The 20,441-nt window shown below is 44.0% G+C and overlaps 7 protein-coding genes across 7 annotated transcripts; 4 read left to right on the top strand and 3 right to left on the bottom strand. All coding sequences in view use genetic code 12, as the record gives it.

The window, feature by feature from the left end:
- Positions 1-2,595: 2,595 nt before the first annotated feature.
- LODBEIA_P25120 (uncharacterized protein) lies at positions 2,596-3,246 on the top strand (the record flags this gene model as incomplete). Its single annotated transcript, XM_066972520.1, has 1 exon — positions 2,596-3,246. One exon carries the CDS (start codon positions 2,596-2,598, stop codon positions 3,244-3,246), a length of 651 nt encoding a protein of 216 aa, XP_066829450.1.
- Positions 3,247-4,202: 956 nt separating this feature from the next.
- Positions 4,203-5,057, bottom strand: LODBEIA_P25130 (uncharacterized protein; the record flags this gene model as incomplete). The annotated part of the gene is made up of 1 exon (XM_066972521.1): positions 4,203-5,057. One exon carries the CDS (start codon positions 5,055-5,057, stop codon positions 4,203-4,205), a length of 855 nt encoding a protein of 284 aa, XP_066829451.1.
- Positions 5,058-9,227: 4,170 nt separating this feature from the next.
- Positions 9,228-11,138, top strand: LODBEIA_P25140 (uncharacterized protein; the record flags this gene model as incomplete). Its single annotated transcript, XM_066972522.1, has 1 exon — positions 9,228-11,138. One exon carries the CDS (start codon positions 9,228-9,230, stop codon positions 11,136-11,138), a length of 1,911 nt encoding a protein of 636 aa, XP_066829452.1.
- Positions 11,139-11,276: 138 nt separating this feature from the next.
- LODBEIA_P25150 (uncharacterized protein) lies at positions 11,277-11,969 on the bottom strand (the record flags this gene model as incomplete). Its single annotated transcript, XM_066972523.1, has 1 exon — positions 11,277-11,969. The coding sequence occupies one exon, from the start codon at positions 11,967-11,969 to the stop codon at positions 11,277-11,279; it is 693 nt and encodes a 230-aa protein (XP_066829453.1).
- A 124-nt stretch (positions 11,970-12,093) lies between these two features.
- On the top strand, positions 12,094-13,761 carry LODBEIA_P25160 (uncharacterized protein; the record flags this gene model as incomplete). The annotated part of the gene is made up of 1 exon (XM_066972524.1): positions 12,094-13,761. One exon carries the CDS (start codon positions 12,094-12,096, stop codon positions 13,759-13,761), a length of 1,668 nt encoding a protein of 555 aa, XP_066829454.1.
- Positions 13,762-14,073: 312 nt separating this feature from the next.
- LODBEIA_P25170 (uncharacterized protein) lies at positions 14,074-17,271 on the top strand (the record flags this gene model as incomplete). The annotated part of the gene is made up of 1 exon (XM_066972525.1): positions 14,074-17,271. One exon carries the CDS (start codon positions 14,074-14,076, stop codon positions 17,269-17,271), a length of 3,198 nt encoding a protein of 1,065 aa, XP_066829455.1.
- A 1,139-nt stretch (positions 17,272-18,410) lies between these two features.
- On the bottom strand, positions 18,411-19,532 carry LODBEIA_P25180 (uncharacterized protein; the record flags this gene model as incomplete). Its single annotated transcript, XM_066972526.1, has 1 exon — positions 18,411-19,532. The coding sequence occupies one exon, from the start codon at positions 19,530-19,532 to the stop codon at positions 18,411-18,413; it is 1,122 nt and encodes a 373-aa protein (XP_066829456.1).
- Positions 19,533-20,441: the final 909 nt, after the last annotated feature.

A 20,441-nucleotide genomic window follows, 5' to 3' on the forward strand; every position in this document is an offset into this window, starting at 1 on the left:
AAGCCGCCAAAACTTGGACTTTTGATGACCACTTTATCTTGCGCTGAAAGGCCTAGGAACTCATTAAGCGCTAGCAAATGCTTTGAACCAGTCCCTGAGCGCAAGGCGCATTCTCTGGTAGTCGAGTGTCGAGTGTCAAGAGTAAAGCGTTAGGAGTCAAGAGTCAAGAGTCGACACGGTGCCTATTTTTATGTTTTTTTTTAATCTGACTAGCCCACGCAGTAGCGTTTAAACGGTAGATTTGGTCCTCATTGGTATACAGGAGATGATTCGAATCGGAGGCGGCTTCATGTACAACCGTGTTTTTTTTTTTGTTCATTTTTTAATAGGACACTCGTACTTGTTCTAAGGCATGCTGGTTAAATCTTATCATCCGCTAGATGAAATGCTTGCCAAATGGTCCATCCTTTTTTTTTTTTATCTTTTTGGTCATACCAACCAACCTATCCAGTACGGAAGGTAACGCCTACTACCTCCCTTTTCATGTCTGTGCCTCTTTCCGTTAGGTTTTTCTAAACTGCCAGGAAGGTTCGGCGTTGGGCCAACAATCGTAGAACGCAATGTAAAGAGCCTATTTGGGAAAATCATTTGCGCTTTTTTTTTTTTTCTTCTCAACTCTTTTCGCTCACAAAATCTAAGAGCTGAAACCTACAAGCGAGATGCCTCTCGCATCGACTTTCCTGGAACGATTGGTGCGGCAGTCAAGGGCAAACGAATCGGGACCCTTTTCAACATCTACATTCCTGGTCTTTAAGCTCCAAGTTCCAGTGACTTGGATAGGAACAGAGTAAGTAGTCGTGATTCTCCAATACGCACGTGTGTACGAAACACTTGCGTGTTGTGCTCGCAATGGTTATCTCCCTCCTTCCCACCTGAAGCTCAATGGGTCTTGGAGCAGAACTCTGGTTGTCCTCTACTAGATACTGATACCCGTGGTGGAATCGCTTGGTAGACGACGACGACGAGGACGAAGCGTAAGAAGACGGAAGATGTCTCTTGAGGAGGCCCCGTGTAATGTCGGTATCCGACCTGCGAGTATCCGCATATTATCAATAGGACAAGATTTGTGTTGATCTACTTATGAGAAACGATTCCTTATTTAAATAATATATTCAACCACTGATGTAATGGCATACACAGCAAGGATATGCGTTAAAAGCCTGCGGACAGAATTTTTTTGAAATCGGATCTCTGAATCCTATAAGTCCGTGCACACAGATGTGCAGTTGTAGATATATATATATATCGATTTTGTCACTTAGCCCACCGGGCTGGTAGGAAACTTTTTCAAGTGACAAGCGTATACCGCAAGTAGCATCACTGCGGTATCAACCATGGCGGCATTTTGCAACTTTGTTTCGTTGATCTAGGCAAGTGACGAGTCTCATCAACATCGCCCAATTTACTAATGGGGCACCCTCTACCTGTTTTTAGAAACAGTTGACGAGAGGCACAGGGGGTAGGGGGTGACGCAGGAGGGAGAGAAGGAGGGGAGAGTATCCCAACACTTATTTGTCGTGGGTTGCAAAACGTATCATCGTCGCTCTCTCTCATTGACCTCTCTCAATTTAGCAAGGGGCACAAGGGGGAAGGGGATCTATTGTTTCTTTCTTCTCTAAAATTGGGTTTCTTGAGTGGGGAAGCAGGGGACGTTGGGAACAATAGATAAGCAAAATAGGGGGTGGAAGATCTGGGGGAAGAAGGGGACATGCTGTGTGCTGCTACTGCCTAATGGACAACTGCTGAACGTTTGGAATTTAGGGCCCAGCGCGGCGCCAGGGGGGCGCTAGGGATAGGGAGAGATCGCGAGAGAGAGCGAGGGCGAGAGTTCCCGTTGGGGCCCAACGTAGGAGGAGTAAGACGGGAGCGTAACTGTGTAGTGAGAAAGCAAAAGGGAAAAACCAAATTGAATTTTGTTGGGCAATTTGGAGAGAGGGAAGAAAGGGACAAGGGAGAGGCAACAGAAGAAAATAGAAAACAGCCGAGACCAAAGAGCAGGTCACGTGTAGTGCCGCTACCAACTGCGTCTCTCAACAAAAATTTGAAAATTCAATAGTGGCTGTTTTTAGTTCCTACTGCTGCTGGTGGTGGTATTACTATTAGTGTTACTATGAGTAACTAGTAGGCAGTGACTGCAAGTCGCAGTTGCAAAATAGTAACACCTTCTATAATCATCTGGTTATATATATATAGATGTATATGTATATACTTATGTATATTCTTACATGAACATCAACTGATTCTTCTATCTCATCACCCGTTAAATCTTTAAATAAAAGATACCCTGTTTGCTATAAGTTTACATACTCACTCATTAATACCGAACAAGCACATTATTACGGCAATCCAAGCAAGAAAATCGTTTTCTAGAAAAACTAATACTATCTCGACATTTCAAAAGCAAGGCAACTCGTTATCACTATTATATGTTCATATAAAAGCCCTGCTTGAGCCAAATTTTTTTTTTTTTTTCTCAGCCCAGGACACATCAAGCCTCTACATCGGTTTATATTCATTTGCCTTTTTGCCATTTGCCCAAGAACCACTGACAGGCTATCCCATTTCTGATTTTTCCTTCTTTTTGGTTACACCCACATGATGCAATATACAAAAGCCCAAAGGAATCCCAAGCTATATTTAGCGGCGTTAGTAGCTACATCAGCAGTAGCACTAACTTACAAGATCTACGATGCCTATCTCAATAGCTGCAATAACGATGACGAAGCTGCCGTTGGTGAAGACGGCGCAGCTTCCTCCGAGTCAAGGCTGGAGTGCCTTGATTCCAAATCCAATAACCTGAAACCAACATTCACCATATCCAAGAAGTTCCTCAATAAATCCGTCGCCATTACGCTATCATCGCTGTTTCTTTCGTCGGCTTTGCCCTTGCAAGATCTTCTAGCTAAAAATGAAAAGCTCATATACATTATACCGCCTAATTTAAACGAGGACGACGTGGGACTACTGACTCCGAACCACAACCACTTACAACAACAGCCCCAACAACAACAAGAAGTGCTATTTTCACCCAATTTCAAGATTTTAAAATGCTCCAATATGCAAGGATACTTACAGATTTTAAAAAACTTGAAACCCGATTGCCTCTTGCTTTGTAGTGATGATTTGGGTATCAACAATTTCAACCAAGGAGCCATGGCACGAGATTTGAGCAATTTCATCAAGAAAATTGTCAATATAGAGCAGGATAAGGATGTCTTGGCTCAAATTAAACCCATCATCAGCTAGTTTGGGTTACAGAGAGAGAGTTGAAGTACGGTCGAGTCAAGCACAGTTTGGCTGTGGTTGAGGGAGGGAGGAGTGAACTTCAAAGTATAAAGAAATCTGTTAGCAGTAGGAGTTTATATTCATACAGTTTTTTTTTTTATTTCAATCTTTCAATCTACATTTCATCTTTAGGTACTATCACTAGCTGATATTGCTACTACCACTACTACCATTATGACATCTCTTGTGTGTTTCCTATCTCTCAGGTATCGCCCTGTAGGCGATGGAAGAATCTCGACGCGTATCTTGGAGTTGCACCCGCTGACCCGTTCCGTGATAATCCTCGGTTCTCGCTCCCGTTTGCAACCGGGAAGGACACTCCCTGCGCCACTGTCGTGTCCATAAACATGTCACTACACATGCCACACACCTCACGACACTAAACACGACACTGAACACGACACCTACTTTACGACACCACGTCAAATTCCACTACTCACTACATTCTCTTCACAATTTATCTTTGAACCATTAACATTCGTTATACATTATTAAACTAAAAAATCTTTTTTTTTTATATTTTTTCTTTCTTTAAATAAATAATCAAGAAGCAAAATTTCGAAAATCATGTACTTGAGTTTGATGAAACTTACCATGTAAGCGGCCAATGGGAGGGGGGGGATCATTGGCCCAAGGCAACTTTCATCTTTCCCTGTAACGAGACTCTCTCTCATTCCTCATTGCTCTGTTGTGATTAAAATCCCAAAAAAAAAAAAATCAAACATTAAACCTAAAATTTTGTTGTCATGAAATTAAGGGGTTTTTTTTTGGTTGGCAGCCGGGAAAGCCAAAGCATCAAAAAAAAAACAAAAAACAAAAACAAATTATCGCTGGTTGTTCTCAACACCCAGTTGAAATCCATCTCAGAGGCCCAAATGTAGCCTCTTTCCTTTCCGTTTTTCTTTTTTCTTGTCTGTTTAATGCTTCTTGTACTTCTCTTCCAAGTCTGGCAACTCGATGGCCTTCACTGTAATGTAGCTGTTCTGGTGGGTAGCCATACCAGCATAGGCATTGTACCAAGCAGCAAACGCCGTCAACAAGCCAAAGACACCGCCAGCCTTTTTCACGGCAGTGTGGCCGTTGAACTCGGCAATAGCCAATAGTAAAAACGTGATAGAAAGCAACAAAAACACCATAAAGAACGCCACCGTCGACTTCAAAGTCATTAGCATCATGAAAAACGTAAAGATAAACCAAGCAACCAAATATAACCCGAGAGCATACTTGAGCTGGTCTTCTTGGCCAACGTAAGCGGCAGCAACGCCAAATGAGGGCACGTGCAACGCTGCCCACGACAACCAAAAGCCACCATACGAACTCAAGGCAACGCCACCAAAAGTGTTGCCCACGGCAATCTCAAACATACCAGCAATCAACTGGGCAGCACCACCATAGAAAAACGCCAAACCAACAACGATATTGGGGATCTTCACGCCGCGCGCCTCGCAGTTGATCAAGCTCAACACAAAGGTCGTCAAGGCAAACGCACTCAAGCCCAAGGGCGCGGGATTGGCAAAGTCGTGCTTGGGTGGTGGAGACAAACCGGGGTTCAACGTACCGCCAAAGGCGCTCATCAAGTCGGAACGCAAGTACTTTTCATTGCCAAACTGGATGTATTCGCCTTGCGAGCGCACTCTGGTGACGCCCGTGTCTTGTTGCAGCGGCAAGTTCAGCTGCAGCTGGCTCCGGCTCTGGTTGGGGTCGAGGCCCGCGTCGGTATCGACTAAAAGCTGGTGTTCTTTAGGCTGCTGATTTTCCAAATCGGCCGACATCTTCTTGTTTTATCTTCGGTTGTTCCGTGTTTTGTTTGTTTTTTTCCGTTGTTGGGGGAAGCTAAACTTTTTCGCGTATGAGCAACTGGGAAGGAACCAAAAATTGCTAGCAAGAGGAACCTTTTTTTGATTGAAGTGGGAGAAGAACCAGAAATGTATTTCTCACTGGGAGACGGAACTGGAGTTGGAAAGTGGGAACAAGGAATCGTAACGCTATTTATGTGACAAGATCGAGGGTATTCGAAAGGTGAAGGAGAGAAAGAAAAGCAAGGGTGTTCACAATTTTCGAAATGAGGTGAGATTAAATTAAAATAAAAAAAATCTAAAGAGTTTGCTGCTGCTTCTTCTACTGCTACTGCTAATGCTACTAGTAGTAATACCACCGCCAATCTATCTCGTAATACTGTGATCATGGGGTAGGATCAAACCCTCCTCCTCCCCCATAAAAAGCAAAGCATTCTTGCTGAAGACGGGAATTGAAAAGAAAGAAGAAAAAAAAAGAGAGAATAGACCGCTCGGTCAACTGCCTCTTTTTGTGGCACTTTCAACTTCGGCTTCGGAGTTTTTTTTTTTTATTTTGTTTTTTTCATTTTTTTTATTTTTTGGGTGGCTTGGGGGGGGGGGGGGGGGCGCTGTGTGCCGTGCACCGTGAGTCTGTCCTCCCAGTGGAACATCTTGACCAACCACCGAGCAAGGGAGCACAGTTTAGGAGCATGATGTCACATTTCTTCTTTTAGGGGAAGAAAGAGTTGAAAGTTGAGGCCGATTAATCGGTTATTCCCACTATTTGCTGATCGAAGAACCCAAAATTCTACAATTGCACACAACTTCCATTCTGTCTGTCCTTTCTCTGTCCTTTTTCTGTATACGATCTTTGTTTTAGGTGAACATATAAGGAGCAATGCATAGGAAAACGTGTCGACATATTTTGACATGAGCATCGATTCCTGCCTCTCTTTCTATTTCTCCTTTTTTTTAAGGAATTTCAAGCATTAGTGCTATTTTTTTTCTCTTTTTGATATAATCCCGCTTAGTGAAACTATTTTTGTAAGTCGAAGGATGATGCGGGTGCAAGTGTTGCGGGTGGTGGTGATGACGAAGAGTGGAGGACAATTTAATATCTTGTAATAATGAATTTTATTGCTCGCTATGCCTTGTCAAGTGGGGCTACACTTTTGTTCTCTTGCAAGCATATAATAAAGTACCAACCGATTTTTCCTTGTGGGTTTTATGTATATGGGGTTGGAGGTAGTGGGAGCAGGTGGCAGGACCACCACCACCACCACTAGATGGGTTCTTGTTTTGGGGAATTTCATTTTCATTCATGCATACTTTCACAGCATCGCACTCGTTGGCTCATGGGAGAGTCCATCTGTTTAGTTCTGTTTCTCTCGACCCCACAAGAAAAGTCTAGAAGAGAAAGAGAGAGAGAAAAAGACTGAGCTGGTTTTGAGGTTTGGAATACTAAATATTCCTCGAGACAGAATCGTTTAAGCTCTTTTGGTAGTCGAGTCTTGACAGGAAAAATCTTCTTGTCGAAAGCCTTGGGGTTGGTTGGAGAGACAAGAGCTTGACAAAATATATTCTCCTTTGGTGTCGACTTGAAATATTATTGGCTTTTGGTATTGCCGACTGCAGTTGCTGGAACTTCCAGTTTGCAGACAAACTTGCTCAATAATCTCTTTTCAACAATCTCAGAATTACAGGCTCTTCGCCTTTTGAGAAAACAAGATGATCTTGACTTTTTTTTTTTGTCTTTTGCAGCCTCTTCATCTTTGACTAGACGAAATGTTTTTGTTTTTTTTTTTCTTAAACGCCCTTCTTGATCTCCACTAGCCTAGTAAACCCACCGGCATTCCAAGCAAATCCCTTTTCCTTTTTTTTTTTTCTTCAGATTCTGGGGTAAAATGTGGAGAGGTCAAAAAAGCCATTATCTTATATTCTTTGCCAATGGTTATGGGACCAGATTATAAGCTTACACGGCATGTTGCAAAAGATACAAACACACGGCTACCCTTGAAAGTCCGACCAGAATCCAAGCAGTTTGGGTATGGGTGGGTAGGTAAAAAAAAAATAACCCCGTGTAAATTGCAAAATCGAAACATCAGAGAACCCAGGAGCCAAAAAACCAAACAGCCAATCAGGATGGTTCATAACTAAAGCCTCGATGTCGAAACATTGATGCCTCTGTAATAATATATCGTGCCATCTAGTACTTATAGAAGCCAAAAATAAATAAAAGAAGAAGGAGATTTTGGCATCGAAGTTTTTTATAATCTGCAACAAGAAAACCCCGACAAAATAATTCACAGCCTTGTTGCTGCAAAAAGTTGCAGCAATAAAACTGGCTTCGTGTGTCTGATCTCAGTTCCACATCCCGGATATTTTCCAAAAAGTGGTATCGAGTGGTCCAAACATACAAGATGAGTTTCACGGACTTTTCTACTCTACTGAAAATAATCTCCAGCTACCACCAATTACTCCTCGCTTTAATCCTCATCCTCATCATCATCATCGTCTAATCTTCATGTTCGATGCAAGGACCCCCCAACACAGCAAGCTTTTTGAATGTCAACTGCCCCCATGAAACTACATTTTGCTTGAACCTTAGGGGGCCACCATCGCAGTCACGATCAATATCAAGGTCATTTTTCGCGGCAATTAAACAAAAAGAAAGAAACACTAAAACAACGGTATATGACGGGATCAAGTTTCATGTCTCAATTGATTTCAGACTAGAAAAAGCTTGCAAACCTACCCCACAAAAAAGTTCAATTAACCTCCAAATTGCAGCTGCTCGTTTTCACTAGTACCAGCACCATCATACATCTCATCAAGCCCTGCGGACATTTTTTGTTCGTTTTCTTTTTTTGCTTTCTTTTTTTAAATTTGTTGAGCAGGTTTTAAACGGTTAGGATGCCTTGGTGGCTTTCACTTACTGGTCAAACGTTTACCAGCCAACGACTCCTACCCTACTACCCCACACATCAAACGTGTAATCTGATTGCCTGCTTCCTCACGTGCCCCCCTCTCCCCACAGTGTTTGTGTCACTTGCGCTTGTAGATGAAAACCCGACCATACCGGTCTTTGCCGACGGACCTGTACTTTCTCCCCTTTCTCCCCTTGCCTCTCCACTGCGTCTTTTTCTTCTTTCCCAAACTGAAGCTTGAAACCAAGCAAAGAGAGTGCTCTATGTTCCAATAATAAGCACGGCATTGCCAATAATTTCAAAAAGAGGAAAACAAAAAGGGAAGGGAAAAAGAAAGAGTCGAGAAGTATACACAGCGCAACTATTGCCAAAGTCACCAGAGACGCTTGGAGATGAGAGATGGATTTGACTGACTAGTACTTTAGCAGTATCACGTGACCTTCACTCTTGAATGTCTAGAACCAACGCAACGCAACGTACAGGTTCAGCGTCAGATTCATCACTAAAAGCTCCACCTCGAGAGTATACGCATCTCCTAGGTCCTCAGCAATCCATCTTCAAACACCCAAGCTTGAGCAAGCAATGGCTATCATCGAGATTGAAGAAACAAAAGAAAAGAAAGGGGAACTGGCTGCCAAAAGAAGTTCCTGTACAACCAAACAACGCGCTTTGTAGTGCGTGTTTTGCGCTACCACATGGTTTGCGCCTTCTATGCACAACGCTACCAACCTACCAAAAGGCTCTCTTCTAACAGTTCCCAATTGGGACAAACTGTAAACATTGAAACAGGAATAAAAGATGCTATTTGAATTTCGCAATCCATACCAGAGAAATCAACAGTTTTGGCACCATTCAAGCTTAAACCAGAAGATTCATTCTTTGTCTGAAACAAACAAACACACCTGCTAGTATTCCTACAAATCAAAAGCGAGAACAATCCTCACATCGTTCAAGCTTAGCTTTAGTTTACTTTCCTTTAACCTCCTTTCTTTGCAAAAAAAAAAGTGTTGCACGTTCATCAATCATAACAGGAAACAACTCGATAAACCTCGATAGACAAAGTAGCCTTCCCGCACCCACCAACCATCCATTTGATTCGATCTTCATAACAAAAACAACCTTTTGAAAAACTTGAACCGATTTTTTTTTTTTTCCTTGACTCACTAAAACTATGGATAGCTTCTTTGCCAGGTCACCCAGGAACCGTCATCGTGAACGTGAACGCGACCGTGACCAAGAAATGGGTGATATCTCTCAGTCCATGGAGAATGTTTCCTTAGGGAGCAACATGATGGATATCGATACAAGCTACAGATCACCCAACAACAAGTCATTTGCCAATGTGACTACCAATCACCAGTCAAATTTAAATAAGGAGAATATTACCCCCTTGAACTCTCCAACAAAGTCAGTCTTGCATAATTCCCCCACTACGCCATATGGAGGTGGTGCAGCAGGAGGTGGAGGAGGAGGAGGTGGAGCAACTCATACCAAGTCGAGATTCAACATTACTCCACTTACACCTACCCATTTCGTCCAACATGACGCCTCCTCGCAAACCAATAGGCTCACTCTACAGGATAACATTAATCAGCTACAGCCACCAGCTCATCAGAGATACAAGTTATCCGAGGAAGAATTCAAGAAAAAGGCCAATAACCCCAAGACCAAGAGATTGACGTCGGTGGCACAGTTGTATTTTCTTGATTACTACTGCGACATGTTTGACTATGTCATCAGCAGAAGAGAACGAACCCAATTGGTTGAGAAAAAGCTCATTGGCGACCCGCGGTTCAACCAGGACCCACAACGGTTCCAGTTGGAGTGGAAAAACTACCTCGGTAGAGAAAGAGCCTTGTTGCGCAAGAGAAGATTAAAGCCAAAGCACAAGGATTTCGAAATGATTACCCAAGTGGGCCAAGGTGGTTATGGACAAGTGTTTTTGGCACGTAAGAAGGATACCAGAGAAATCTGCGCTTTAAAAGTCTTGAATAAGAAATTGCTCATGAAGTTGGATGAGACTAGACACGTGTTGACTGAGCGGGATATCTTAACCAACACCAGAAGCGAGTGGTTGGTGAAGCTCTTGTACGCTTTCCAAGACCCGGAAAAGGTGTTTTTAGCCATGGAGTTTGTCCCCGGTGGCGATTTTAGAACATTGTTGAACAATACTGGTTATTTAATTCCGCCACATGCGAGGTTTTACATAAGCGAGATGTTTGCCGCCGTCAATTCGCTTCACGAATTGGGATTCACGCATCGTGATTTGAAACCCGAGAATTTCCTTATTGACTCCAAGGGTCATATCAAGTTGACTGATTTCGGATTAGCCGCAGGGACAGTCTCCAATGACCGGATCGAGTCGATGCGATTAAAATTGAAAAATTTGGAAGGTGGCGATGACCAATATCAAATCCCATCTAGAATGATGCTTGAAAGACAAAAGATTTTCAAGCAAAGTCAAGGGCACCACAATTTGGCCAATTCAATCGTTGGCTCGCCCGATTACATGGCGTTGGAAGTGTTGGAAGGCAAGAGCTACGACTATACTATTGACTATTGGTCATTAGGGTGTATGCTATTTGAAGCTCTTTGCGGCTACCCTCCATTTTCCGGCTCGAAGCAAGATGAAACGTATCATAATCTAAAGCATTGGAAGACGGCATTGAGAAGACCCCAAACTAAGGATGGCAGGTACGTGTTCAGTGACCGGACATGGGCACTAATTATTAAACTTATCGCATCGCCATCTACCCGGTTGAGAACTTTTAAACAAGTGCAGCAAATGACCTATTTTGCTGACGTGTCAGACTGGGAGAATTTAAGGAAACGCTCGCCTCCATTCACGCCGCAGTTGGACAATGAAGAGGATGCAGGATATTTCGACGATTTCGAAGATGAAGAGATGATGGCGAAATACAAGGATGTGTTTGCGCGACAGGAGCAAAATGAACAATTGTTGGAGAGAAGCGGCAGCGCCAATGGCGCTAGAAAGAGACTCTTGGAAAATAACTTTATTGGATTCACATTCAAGCACAAGTCGAATCCAAATAATAAGTTTGGCAACGGCGAGATCAATTTGTTGAATAACAAGGCTAGCCATGGCGGATTGAGCTCCGCAAGATTGGATCCATTAGCGACATTATATTGAAAGAACGTGTCTTTTTTTTTTTTTTAGGGGGAAAGGTTAGAATTTATGCGAATGAAGACGGTTTATCATTTGATTTTTCTTGTATTGATCAAAAGAAACGGGTATGAAAGGGGAGGGGGGGGGGGGGGGGAACATAACTCATTCGACTTTGATTGGGTCCTCCGTGATGGCGCCTCTCCAAATGTAATCATTTGCAATCTTCTTCTCTATAGCTTCTCTCTGCCAACGATGCACTTGCTCCACATCGACCACGCTCTTCGCCAACAAGTCAAACAACTGATGCTGCGTAAACGCACCAGCACTCTCCAACAACAACAACTTCTCCACTCGCCCATCCACGATGCTAAAGCACACGACATGATGCGAGTCACTCGTAGCAAAGATGTCGCCCGTGGGGTCCGCTATCACATTCCCCAGATTAATACACATGGCAGCGGACGCAAAGCTCAGATACAACGCCAAATCAGCATCGATCAACGCGAAATAGCAGCCATTGATAGCTGCATTCAACTCATTACAGGTAAACTCCTCCGCTTCGTCAACAACAAGAAACTGCACCACGATCTGGATGAGCTGGCGCGGGTACTGGAACCTGATTATTAGATTTTGCAACAAGGAGCGCAACTTGTCTTCCATTAGCTTTTCCCTTGTGGTGGAGAGGCCGCGTGCTGGACGTACGATGATTTCGAGGCTTGCTTTCTGCGGGAGCTCCTGTCGGAGTTTGGGCTCGATGGGGCCCGATGCTGAGACTAGCACTTTGGTTCCGTTTAGTGTGAGCTCGGCTGAGCCGTCTGCATTGTCTAGTATGGATGTGCGTACTTTGAATGTCATTTCAATGTGGTGGTGGTAGTGGTGGTGGGGAAGGTTGGGGCATCGAAGGTTGATAATTTGTATTTTTTTTGTATTCTCTTTGTTCTCTTTGATCGCAGCCAAATTCAGTGCACCACGAACTTCGATGGCGGACTACGAAAAGGAATTGCTTGCTGATTTGCAAAGCAGCGACGAGGAAGGAGAAGAGGAAACAAATGAAGTAGAGGAAGCTCAGGTTGGTGTTGATGATGAGGGTGTGGAAGCAAACACGTCGCGGCGTACCTTCCAAGAGAAGCTCACTGACCTCATCGTCTCTTCAAGCACAACGTCAAGCCCATTCCAGACTATCCTTCAACATCCAAACATTGAATCAGTTACAGAGCTCCGATCTTTATCCAAAATATTCCCACTAATACCCGAGCTCAGGGGGAAATTGAACGAATATTCAAATGACCAAGAAAATGACTTTCTCCAGCTACTTTCCGAGATCAACGACAATAGCCAAGGCAACTTCCAGTCCGACGAGTACAGATTCATCGTGGCGATAAACGAATTGTCAACGCTAATAAACGACGAGATTCAAGCTTACTCGATGCTTTTAAAAGTGCAATACAGGCTTGTGTTCCCAGAGTTGGAGTCCATTATAGTCAACAACATTGACTATGCTCGCATAGTCTTGATTATAAAGCAGGACCTAACCGGGATTCAGAAATATGAACAGGATTTAAAAAAATTGGTGACAAATGACAAGGTCTTGGTTCTAATCATGTCAGCATTGCAGCAGTCAAAAGACCATTTCACTCTATCTGAAAAAGATATGGCCAAGCTAATATCGTGCGCCTCATTTATTCTCGAGCTAGATGAAATACTCCACCAACTCTCGAAATTTATATCGCACAAGCTTGCCAAGTTTGCCCCCAATGTCAGTGCCATCGTGGGCCCCATAACCACGTCGCAGCTACTCATCGCCTGTGGCTCGTTGCAGCAGCTCGCATTGACGCCCTCGTGCAACATCGCATCGCTTGGAGTTCGTGATTTATCCTCGAATAACAAAACTGCCTCCAGAAATGTCCGGCAAACGGGGTACGTCTACCACAGCGACATGGTCAAGTTCTTGCCTCCTGAAATACAACGATCTGCAATGAGGATAGTCAGTGGCAAATTGATCTTGGCCGCGCGAATGGACCTTGCTAAATCGGATCTCGAAGGTAAGATTGGCACAAAGTTGAAAAAGGAGATTGAGGTCAAGATTGATAAATTGCTAGCTCCACCTGAACAAACTCCCAATAAGGCGTTGCCTGCCCCCGTCGAGATCAAGTCTAAAAAGAGAGGAGGCAGAAGACTTCGCAAGATGAAGGAACGGTTCCAAATGTCTGAGCTTCGCAAAGCTCAGAATAAGCTCGAGTTTGGCAAGCAAGAGGAAACCATCACCGACGATTATGGCGAAGATATCGGGTTGGGCATGAGCCGACTGGGGGGAGGCAATGGAAGACTAGGCCAGATTCAAGTCAACAAGAACACTAGTGCACGAATGTCAAAGAGCATGATTGAAAGATTGCAGAAACTGAAGCAGCAGCAGCAGCAGCAGCAGCAGCAAAAGCAGAAGCAGAAGGAACAGGGTTTGGCAAACAGTGTATACGAGGAAGATTTCGATAACATCATCTTGGGCAGAGCTGTTCCGCAAAGCGATGAGTCAAAACCAGAGCCGAGAAGAAGTAGGTGGCTCACGGGTTCAATGAAGCGTAACATTGACGTGGTTCTTGATGGTGACAGGGCTGGTGCAGCTGATAAGAAAATGAAAATAGAGGAGTAATAGCAATATCTCTCTTATAGATGTATATACATGGGGGGGGGGGGACTGGATAGCCGGGTAGCTTACAACCCTCCAAAAACAAAAACACCTCTTCTGACTCAATCGAGATTAATAGGAAAAATATCAAGAGCTATTAAAATTTTTCAGATTGGAGTCAAGTAGAACACAACACGCAAAGGACTTATACAAGGTCTCTAGTTTATGTTCCTGAGTCGATATATTGGCTTCCTTCCGACCCGAATACATATTACAAGGAGTACACCAGTGTTTAATTCTAGACTTTTGAGACTGAGTATACTGAAAACACGAAGCATGAGCGACAATACTACAAAACCCGAGGAGACGTCTCAAGCCGCACCAGCAGCCGATGTGGCAACACAATCGCAAGATGGTGAAGCTCCCAAGCCAAAGACCGCAAAGGAGTTGGAAAAGGAAAGAAAGAAAGCTGAGAAATTGGCCAAGTTCAACGCTAAAAAGGCGAAACAAACTGAAACTACCAAGGCCAAGTCCGATGAGGCCAAGAAGCCCAAGAAGGACAATAAGAAACAAGAAAGTACCCCAGCTCCAGAATACATAGATGAAACTAAACCCGGCGACAAAAAGATTTTGGCTTCGTTGGACGACCCTTCTTTCAAAGCGTACAACCCTAAAAACGTGGAAAGTTCGTGGTACGCATGGTGGGATAAGCAAGGGTTTTTCCAACCTGAACTTACCGAGTCAGGCGAAATCAAACCGGAAGGGGTTTTTTCTATCCCATGCCCACCACCTAACGTTACGGGCGCATTGCATATTGGACATGCGTTAACGGTGTCTATCCAGGACACTTTGATCAGGTGGAACAGAATGCAAGGAAAGACCACTTTATTCATCCCTGGATTTGACCATGCTGGTATTGCAACTCAGTCAGTTGTTGAAAAGCAAATTTGGGCTAAGGAGAAAAAGACAAGACACGATTATGGCCGTGAGAAGTTTGTTGAAAAAGTGTGGGAGTGGAAAGAGGAATATCACAGCAGAATCAAGAACCAGTTCAAGAAATTGGGAGCTTCGTATGACTGGACTAGAGAGCGTTTTACCTTGAACCCCGATTTGTCGGAAGCTGTTACTGAAGCCTTTGTCAAGATGCACGAAGATGGTACCATCTACAGAGCTTCGAGGTTGGTGAACTGGTCAGTCAAATTAAACACCGCCATCTCAAACTTGGAAGTGGATAATAAAAACATCGCGGGAAGAACATTGTTGTCTGTGCCGGGATACGACGACAAGATTGAGTTTGGTACTTTGACATCTTTCTCGTATCCCGTTGAAAACTCTGATGAAAAGCTTACTGTTGCCACCACCAGACCTGAAACCATATTTGGTGACACTGGTGTTGCTGTTCACCCCAACGATCCAAGGTATACCCATTTGCATGGGAAATTTGTCCAGCACCCATTTTTGGATAGAAAATTACCCATCATCACCGATTCCGAGGCCATCGATATGGAGTTTGGTACCGGTGCAGTCAAAATCACGCCTGCTCACGATCAAAACGATTACAATACCGGTAAGAGAAACGACTTGGAGTTTATCAACATTTACACCGATGATGGGTTTTTGAATGAAAATTGTGGCGCCGAATGGCAAGGCATGAAGAGATTTGATGCCAGGGCCAAGGTCATTGAGGAATTGAAGGCCAAGGGTTTATTTGTCGAGCAAAAGGACAATGAAATGACCATCCCCACGTGTTCGAGATCGGGCGATATCATTGAGCCCTTGTTGAAACCACAATGGTATGTCAACCAACAGGAAATGGCCAAGGATGCCATTGCTGCTGTGAAAAACGGTGATATTGTCATTACTCCCAAGACCTCGGAATCCGAGTACTTTCAATGGTTGGAAAACATTCAAGATTGGTGTATCTCGCGTCAATTATGGTGGGGCCACAGATGTCCCGTGTATTTTGTAAATATCGAAGGCGAGGAACATGACAGATTGGACAACGATTACTGGGTTTCAGGGAGAAACAAAGAAGAAGCGTTGAAAAAGGCCAATGAGAAATTTGCGGGAAAGAAACGTTTCACTTTGGAACAAGATGAAGATGTGTTGGACACTTGGTTTTCATCTGGGTTATGGGCCATCTCCACTTTGGGATGGCCTAAGCAAACTAGAGATTTGGAACTTTTCAGCCCCATGTCGATGTTGGAGACTGGCTGGGACATTCTTTTCTTTTGGGTTTCCAGAATGATCTTGGTGTCGTTGAAGTTGACCGGCAAAGTTCCCTTTAAGGAGGTGTTTTGCCATTCGTTGGTTAGAGATGCCCAAGGCCGTAAAATGTCCAAATCTCTTGGTAACGTTATTGACCCATTGGATGTCATTACCGGTATCCCACTCCAAGGGTTGCATGACAAGTTGTTGACTGGTAATTTGGATCCAAGAGAATTGGAAAAGGCTATGGAGGGACAAAAGACTTCGTACCCTAATGGAATCCCCGAGTGCGGTACCGATGCTTTGAGATTTGCCTTGTGTGCCTACTCGACTGGAGGCAGAGACATTAACTTGGACATCTTGAGGGTTGAAGGTTACCGTAAATTTTGTAACAAGATTTACCAAGCCACGAAATTCGTGTTGGGTAAATTGGGTGATTCCTACGTGCCACCCAAGACTGCTGCGCTTTTAGGTTCGGAGTCCTTAGTTGAAAAATGGATCTTGGATAAACTAAATAACGCTGCTCAAAACACCAACGAATCCTTGCAAGGACGTAATTTCGGCGATGCAACTAACCACATTTACAACTACTGGTACGACCTTTGTGATGTTTACATTGAAAACTCCAAGGCCTTGATACAAGATGGAACTCCCGAGCAAAAGAAATCGGCCCAGGATACGCTTTACACTGCAATTGATGGTGCCTTGAGGTTGATCCACCCATTCATGCCATTTGTCACCGAGGAGATGTGGCAAAGATTACCCAGACGTGAAGGTGACGAGACTCAAACCGTTAGCAAAGCCAAATACCCACAATTCATTGAAGAGTTTAGCAACCCTGAAGCCTCCAAGGCTTATGACTTGGTCATTGAAATCACCAAAGGAGCCAGGTCGTTGTTATCGCAGTACAACATTCTCAAGAATGGCCAAGTGTTTGTAGAGTCGAGCAACGAGAGCATATACAAGATTGCCTCCGAACAGCAGGACTCGATTGTTTCGTTGATCAAGGGCGTTGAGCAGATTGCAGTAGTTGAATCGGCTGCAAAAGTGCCATCTGGATGCGCGTTGCAAGCCATTGGACCAGACTGTACCGTGCATGTCCTTGTCAAGGGCCAAATTGATTTGGACTCGGAAATCGCCAAGGTTGAAAAGAGATTGAATGCTGCACGCGAGGTGAAGAAGAAGAATGACGAAGCGATCAGCAAGTTTACTGAAAAGACTAATCCTGCGGCCGTTGAGAGTGCCCAGCAAAGATTGGAGAAAGTCGCTGCCGAGATTGAAGGGTACAAACAAACGATTGCCATTTTGGAGAAGTTGAAGCTTTAGAAAAATCTCTAGAGGAATGCTATATAGACGAGAATGTGAAATACTAACGCCTTGAATATTTTGAACCTAGAGGCAGCACGTGATGCCAAATAAAACCGGTCCGCGCAGCACGTGCACGTGTCTCATCACATCCAGAAAATACACGACATTGGAAAAAACCACGACACTGGAACCACTCCTCTTCAAAGGAGACCCAACAGTGTATTCCCACTCTCAAAGATGGGTCGATAAATCACCACCATCAAAAGCGAAAAAGAAAAAAGAAGAAAAAGCAAACCACCAGCTAGGTGTATGAAACTTCTGCTCTGTTTTGAAAACGTCAAAGTTCAGAAACCGTTCGACTCAACTCTATTTTGTTGCTAATCGTTTGTTTTTCGACCAAGTGGTAATGCCTCTACGTCATAAATTTCGCCCTATTTGCTGATACCCACACTCCTGTGAACCCCATAATGTGGTCTGGTTAGGGCGGAGGTTGTAGTTTTGATTTTTTTGCTCAGTGTGCATTTCTATTGTTCATTTCCAGAGCGCGTGTGCACGACCCTCCCCGTTTGAGAATGTGGGCTAATATGGAGGGACTAATAAACAACTACTACCACCACTTTCGAATGTGGACCACATGATTGTAACATGTAATAGTGCCCCCCTCCCCTTTTCCCACCGTTTGTACGGTTTGTCGGATACGATCCAAGTCTGGATTAGTGTCGTTAGTGGGAAAAAAAAAAGTATAAATAACCGGCCAATTCCTGGTCCATACTCTGAAGATGCTGAAGGAGGAGGATTAGCCTCCAGGCAACAACAGCTGATTTGAAATATCTGAAAAATGGACTCGTTACTCAACAAAGGCAAAGAACTCTACTCCTCGGGTAAAGTGACCCAGGAGGACGCTACCGATGCCTACAAGCAGTTCTCCAAAGGCGGCGACTTCCAAACGAACGCCAAGGCTGCTTATGCTGACTACCAGGAAAACCACAAGGATGACAAGAAGAAAACCGAAGACAAGACTGAAGAGAAGAAGTAGAGTAGATTGCTTTTCCCCACACGGCCAGGTTTGTTCGATTCGCGTTCTAGCTTGTGTATCTTTTCAATCAATTGTTTGAAAGTTTAAGGATAGGTTTTATATATACTGGAAATAAAAGCATTTAGTAAGTGTACTCGGTGAGCACTTGCTTCAAGACTTCAGGATACCATCTCTTGGCGACGTCTTGGTGCGACTTGATCCTGTTTCTGAAGACAGCATAACCTACAGGTTCCTTGCTCATGTCGGGCTTGAACTGGAACCCAACATCAACAGCCCAATCTTTAATCTTCCTATCTCTAACATCTCTCTGCTCAACGATTTCCTTGGGGATATTCTGAATGGCACTCTTGCAACTGTCCAAATCGATTGTTTGGAAAAATGGCACCGAGATTCTTGTTCCCGTACCAGGCTGCGGAATCAACACTCGGTGGATGGTAGCCTTGCACACCCCTTGAGTTATAGCTTCGAGAGTTTGTCCGTTGTTAACAACCAAATGTCCGGGAATATTGGGCACCGTGATCCATTGGCCTTGGAAGTTTTGCACTTGAAGCGAGTCCTGATGTTGCGTGGCTTGATATATATATGTAATCAAGTCTGAATCACGATGCGGCCCCACGCCTTGGCCCGTGGATGGTGTATCGTCTAGAGCCGCAGACGTGGTGTTGGTCAAGGACGCACGGTCAGGATAAGCAATCAACTTCATCTTGCATTGCTGGTTCTCTTTGAAATAGCCATCCAAGGCCTCACCTTCAAGTCCAATTGACTCAAGCACCAAATACCTGAAAACCTTGCTCAAGTGCGTCATCTTGGCAATGTACGTCTCCACCACGTTGCGGAAATTGGGGATTGCCTCTTCATCGGGCCAGAGATTGGGACCTTCAATGTTCTTATAGATGGGTTCACCTTTGCGCGGCGCTGGTAACTCAGTAGCCAAGTCAATCTGTTCTCGCCAATCGGTGTGCGACGCGGTGATCTCGTTAGCTAACCTGGTGTAGCCTAGAAAATGGGGCGAGTTGATCATTTCAATTTTCAACTTGACATCTTCGGGCAAGGCAAAGAATCGCTGCGACTGGTGCTTGATATCTGCCAAGTCCTGCGCCGAGGGGCCTACCGACTCATAGTTTTTCAAGAGGAGAAACCCAACGTTGATCATGGCGTTTCTCAATTGGGCCAAGAACTGCGACTTGGTTTCGCTGTTGAGTGCATCGTTGAGATCGAGGATTGGGATATCCTGGAATGACATCTTGTGTTAGTTATAGCTTACTCTGAGTGAATGCCGAAATGCAATGTTCGTTGCGACAAAAAGCTCGACTAGGGCATTTATATCTTTGAACAATGTGAGAGTTTGATCGGCATTGAATGATTTCTTGTAAAAATAAGAAGGAGAGAGGCAAGCAGGGGCAAGTTGGAGCCACACCTTTTTTTGCTGATATAATTTGTAATTACTTCTGCGTTTCAAGCAAGTAGTTGCGACTGGAAAGAGTTGGAGGTCCATTTGGTTCTTCGGGACATTTTATTTTCTTTATTACACTGCACCCTTTCTTGCCAGTGGGATCTTGTTAGCGCCAACACGGCGGAGTCATTCTTTGTTTGGTTCAATTCAGGAACAACAATCTTTTTCAACTCATTTCTTGCGCGAAAGACATTTTCGGGTTTAGCGCATTCAGGAGTTGTTAGATGGATTATTACAACACTTTGATTGAGGCTGGAGAGCCCCAGGCTAGAAGGTTAGAGCTTGTTTTTTTTATTTCAGGACCTCATATGTTAGTGTTTTTCGAGATTATTTGCGATAAATCTATTGAAAAGAAAAACCAAGGTGTATCTGCTTGTCCATTTATGGAGTATCTAATATCTGTCTCACTGAATCAACTACAGATTTCTCCAAAAAAAATACTTGAGCCCCAAAATCTCCTTCGTCTTTGTAGTGTTGAAGCGAGTAGCCAGTTTCTGCACTTGTTCCTCCCCCAATTTCAAATTGCTCTTTGGAAGGTGTGTTTCCGGAAAATGCCCCCTAATGATATGAGCAATCAGGTCATACGAGAAATATTCCGCCCAAGATCAATCTCTGGTTATCGGCCTTGCCGTGATCTTCAAATGCCACAATTTTTCAGTTGAAAAGTTCAACTGAACCTTGTTATTCACTTTGTAGCTC

Source organism: Lodderomyces beijingensis, assembly GCF_963989305.1.
Source record: "Lodderomyces beijingensis strain CBS 14171 genome assembly, chromosome: 3".
NCBI lineage: Eukaryota > Fungi > Ascomycota > Pichiomycetes > Serinales > Debaryomycetaceae > Lodderomyces > Lodderomyces beijingensis.